At 43.2% G+C, this 5,293-nt stretch overlaps 1 protein-coding gene across 1 annotated transcript; it reads right to left on the reverse strand.

The window, feature by feature from the left end:
- Positions 1–775: 775 nt before the first annotated feature.
- Positions 776–3,361, reverse strand: FSCB (fibrous sheath CABYR binding protein). Its single transcript, XM_069559303.1, has 2 exons — positions 1,472–3,361; positions 776–1,324 (listed from the first exon to the last, which is right to left on the reverse strand). Exons 1-2 carry the CDS (start codon positions 3,359–3,361, stop codon positions 776–778), a joined length of 2,439 nt encoding a protein of 812 aa, XP_069415404.1.
- Positions 3,362–5,293: the final 1,932 nt, after the last annotated feature.

Below are 5,293 nucleotides of genomic sequence, written 5' to 3' on the forward strand. Positions count from 1 at the left end.
GCCTGGTGGGCTGCCGTCTATGGGGTCACACAGAATCGGACACGACTGAAGCAACTTAGCAGCAGCAGCAGTGCTATATGTCAGTTAAATCTCAATAAAATTGGAATGTAAAAAACTAAATAGGAATATGCCCTCAAGGCTATCTCAGTATGTTTTAATTTGTGATTATACACTTTTTAAAATACTTCATCCACTGTTACCTTCATTGAAGTGAAGATTTTTATCAAGGAAGTGTCCTTATCCAGATGGCGAAATGTGCAAGATAGAAACGAAAACAAAAAAGAAATAATGTCTCAGAAGGAACCAAATAGAAAGGGAATAATAGACATGATGAATTTTAAGGAGAAAGAAAACACTCCATAACTTTAGATGTGTGACCAAAACGCAAGAAACTTAAAGTTGATGAGAGAACTGCAGAAAAGAAAATGCCTTTTCCACTACAAGCACAGGTGGAAAAAAGAAAAAGAAAAAAATGACTGTGGAGAATATTTTACCCTTGTCAACAGAATTTAGTGTGAAAAGGATATTGTAATTCTTTCAATTATAAAATTACTTCATTTCAAAATAGATATTTTATTCCACTTTAGATTTGAATAAAAATAGTAGAGTAATTTTAAATCACTAGTTTTTATTGCTCACTTTCCAAACTATACTCCATGTCTTAGGATTTCCATTCACTTCCTTCTTCACAAAGCTCTCTCCAAATACCTTCAAATATACCTACCATTTTCTTACGTATGTACTTCCCAGAACCTCCTGGTTTCTGATTGTTAACTTAGTTACGATCAGACCACAGCTGAGGAGGAGGCCCCTGTTCCAGTTCTATATGTATCACACCCTGTATTTCAAAAGAAACCCCTTCATTCTTGGTATCAGATGAGTCTTTAGGAACAGTATCCCGTTCTAAAGGCTCTTCAGATTTTGGCTTATCATCCAAAGTCCCTGATTCTAATTTTACTACCAGGACGTCTGCTTCCTTTGGAGCCTGATCTACTGGAGACACATTCTCTACAAGAGCCTCATCTGCAGGGGTTTGCTCAAATGGTGGAAGCAGAACCTCAACAGAGATTTCTTCTAAAGAGATTGGTGTAATAAAGGGCTCTCCAGTGAGTGAAGGCTGTTTCTCAACAGAGACCATTTCTGAAGTAGTTTCTTCAGCTGATGGAGGCTGCAGTTCAGCAGGGGCCTCTTCTGCAGGAGCCTCCTCAGTGGGTAGAGATTGAACTTCTTCTGTGGCCTCTTCTGCAGAGGCCTCATCAGCTGGTAAAGACTGAACTTCTGGAGCTGCTTCTGCAGGGTCCTCCTCAGCTGGTGGAGACTGAACCTCTGGGGGCTCTCCTGCAGGGGCCTCTTCAGCTGGTGGAGGCTCAGGTTCAGCTGGGGCCTCTTCTGCAGGGGCCTCCTCAGCTGGTAGGGAATGAAGTCCTTGACCCTCTTCTTCAGGGCCCTTGTCAACTGGTGGAGACTGAACTTCTGGGGCCTCTTCTTCAGGGGCCTTGTCAGCTGCTGGAGACTGAAATCCTAGGCCCTCTTCTGCAGAGGCCTCATCAGTTGGTAGAGACTGAACTTCTGAGGCCTCTTCAGTGGCCTCAGCTGGTGGAGGCTGAACTTCCAGGGGCTCTTCTGCAGGGGCCTGCCCAGCTGGTACAAACTGAACTTCTGGGGCCTCTTTTTCAGGGGCCTCCTCAGCTGGTGGAGACTGAACTTCTGGAGCTGCTTCTTCAGGGGCCTCTTCAGCTGGTGGAGACTGAACCTCTGGGGGCTCTTCTGCAGGGGCCTCCTCAGCTGGTGGAGACTGAGCCTCTGGGGCCTCTCCTACAGGGGCCTCCTCAGCTGGTGGAGACTGAACTTCTGGAGCTGCTTCTTCAGGGGCTTCTTCAGCTGATGGAGACTGAACCTCTGGGGACTCTCCTGCAGGGGCCTCTTCAGCTGGTGGAGGCTCAGCTTCAGCTGGGGCCTCTCCTACAGGGGCCTCCTCAGCTGGTGGAGACTGAACTTCTGGAGCTACTTCTTCGGGGGCCTCTTCAGCTGGTGGAGATTGAACCTCTGTGGGCTCTCCTGCAGGGGACTCCTCAGCTGGTGGAGACTGAACCTCTGGGGCCTCTTCTACAGGGGCCTCCTCAGCTGGTGGAGACTCAGTGTCAGCTGGGGCCTCTTCTGCAGGGGACTCCACAGCTGGTGAAAGTTGAAGTTCTGGGGCCTCATGTATAGGAGCCTCTTCAGCTGAAGGAGGCTGAACTTCAGTAAGAGGCTCTTTTAAAAGAGTCTGTTCTGATGAGGTGGCCTCTACTTTAGCATGGGCCTCATATCCAGCAGTGTCTTCCACTGGGGAAGGCTGTATTTCAACAGGAGCCTCTTCAGCAGGAGGCTCTTCTGAAAGAGGCTCTTCATCTGGCATAGGCTCTACTTTAGCAGGAGCCTCATCTCCAGGAGCCTCTTCAGTTGGGGAAGGCTGTACTTCAAGAGGAGCCTCTTCAGCTGGTGGAGGCTGAACTTCCACAGGAAGCTCTTCTTCGGTAATCTCATCTAGCGGAAGTTGTTCTTCAGCAGAGATCTCTTCTGCAGCAGGAGGCTGTACTTCAACTGGAACATCTTTCTCATCTTCTAAAGGTACAGGAGACTCTTTTTTGGTTGGTGAAATAGATAATGTTCTGCTAATACTTTGCTGCCTAATTTCTTCATTGCTACTTGTTGTGGGTTGAAATTCAGGATGTTCACTGACAAAAATATTCCCTGAAGATTTGTGCTTCTGTGCACCTTCCTTTGACTTTGAAAAAGAATTAGCCGGCCATCCAATAACCACTACTTCTGATTCACTGAAGTATGTCTGCTGTTCCTTGTCTACTTTCTCTTTTTGAGGAAAGTTCATCATTGTCCAGTCTCCAGTACAAGTAGTCTGCTGAGATCTGTCTGTTTTGACTTGAACAGAGTATCTGCTTGGTGGAACTTCTACTTCCTGAACACTCTCTGGAAATTCAGGACCTACTTCAACAGCAGCTGGCTTTTCCTCAGGTACCACTGCTTCACAAACTAACTTGATTTCTTCTTTTTTCTCTTCTGCAATAGCTTCTGTCTGCACAGACTTATCAGCCATATCCTGTACATGCTTTCTCTTTATCCAAGTTTGCTGAAGTTGAGAAGATACTCTATGATATTCATAGTTTAATTTGCTTCCAGGAATATTACCAATACTAAAGGCAGCTTTGGGGCAAGATGATTGTGGTATAGACAATTGTTTCTTTTTCTCTGTCACTTCAGTCTGCTGGGATTTATCTACCATGGGCTGGCTAGGTCGTCTTCTCTTTCGAATTTCTTGCCTGCCTGCTGAGATAGACTGTTCAGATTCATCCTTTTCTTCCATTTCTAAGACTGGTAGATTTCAAACTTATTAACCTTCAAGTAAATTAACCATCAGGAATGACAAATGTACCAGATACTTAAGCCTTTGCCTTCCTCATTAAGTGCTCTTCTGTTGAGCTACCTCAGGAAAAAGTTGGTTCATAAATTATTACATTCTGTACTACACTCCTGTTGGATCCCACCTCATTTAGTAAGCATCTTTCCTGTTTAATCTCTGGTATGACTAAATATAACTTCTAGAAGTTTTACTAAGAGTCTATGACATCACAGCCAATGGTCACTGCAAGGTTCCATCAGTGATATATCCAGAACCTTTTAACCTGGTAAACAACTCACAGATGCTGGCCACAAGTGAGAAATCTACTACCTGAAACAAGTTGAAAACAAGCATTTGTCTAGCAGAGGAATATGAAGTAAACTCTGGTAATGCTGCTTTGTTTTAGTTGGAGTTGATGCTTTTGAACTTTTAATTCTGTTTGCTTCATCCTACTGTTAAAGACAGATATAATGCAGAATTCAGAATTCTGCAGTGTACTTGCAATTGTTTGAGAAAACAACTGGTAAAATATTCGTGGCAAAGTTCTATCAATATGTATTCATATAATTTGAGGGAAAGTTAATATTGTTTGAAAAACTTGAGTTCTGAGATCCATACCCATGTAAGTTCATTATCTCCTTAGTATTCAGTAACCACAGGAGCCTACTATTAATGTTTATATACATGCATGACATGTTTGCCTTCTCAAATAACTTGAGATAGTCTAATTTTCAATTATCTCAGAAAATAGTTCCACCCAAAGTTTGACAAATAAAATAATGTTGAGTCTAAATACATGTCAAGTGGGAAAAAAATGCATTTTTTTTGATGCAACCAGTATATACGCTGCTGAATAACTACATGGGAATGAATTCCCATCGAAGATGAAATCATTTAATTGAAGCTTTGAAAAAGAGAAATCCCAGTTAAGCATACTGTAAATGGAATTGTAATAGATTTAAAATATAAATAAACTTTAACATACATCACACAAAAATTTTACAAGAAAGATGAATTGGTCAAAAGATGTGCAAAATCCTATTCCTTTAGTCTAAGAAATGTTCAGTTCAGTTGCTCAGTCATGTCCAACTCTTTGCGACCCCATGAATCACAGCACACCAGGCCTCCCTGTCCATCACCAACTCCCGGAGTTCACTCAGACTCACGTCCACTGAGTCAGTGATGCCATCCAGCCATCTCATTCTCTGTCGTCCCCTTCTCCTCCTGCCCCCAATCCCTCCCAGCATCAGAGTCTTTTCCAATGAGTCAACTCTTTGCATGAGGTGGACAAAGTACTGGAATTTCAGCTTTAGCATCATTCCTTCCAAAGAACACCCAGGACTAGGCTCCTTTAAGATGGACTGGTTGGATTTCTTTGCAGTCCAAGGGACTCTCAAGAGTCTTCTCCAACACCACAGTTCAAAAGCATCCATTCTTCGGCTCTCAGCTTTCTTCACAGACCAACGCTCACATCCATACATGAACACTGGAAAAACCATAACCTTGACTAGACGGACCTTTGTTGGCAAAGTAATGTCTCTGCTTTTGAATATGCTATCTAGGTTGGTCATAACTTTTCTTCCAAGGAGTAAGCATCTTTTAATTTCATGGCTGCAGTCACCATCTGCAGTGATTTTGGAGCCCCCAAAAATAAAGTCGGACACTGTTTCCACTGTTTCCCCATCTATTTCCCATAAAGTGAAGGGAGCAGATGCCATGATCTTCGTTTTCTGAATGTTGAGCTTTAAGCCAACTTTTTCACTCTCTACTTTCACTTTCATCAAGAGACTTTTTAGTTCCTCTTCACTTTCTGCCATAAGGGTGGTGTCATCTGCATATCTGAGGTTATTGATATTTCTCCTGGCTATCTTGATTCCAGCTTGTGTTTCTTCCAGC

This window comes from Ovis canadensis, chromosome 18, assembly GCF_042477335.2.
Source record: "Ovis canadensis isolate MfBH-ARS-UI-01 breed Bighorn chromosome 18, ARS-UI_OviCan_v2, whole genome shotgun sequence".
Taxonomy (NCBI): Eukaryota; Metazoa; Chordata; class Mammalia; order Artiodactyla; family Bovidae; genus Ovis; species Ovis canadensis.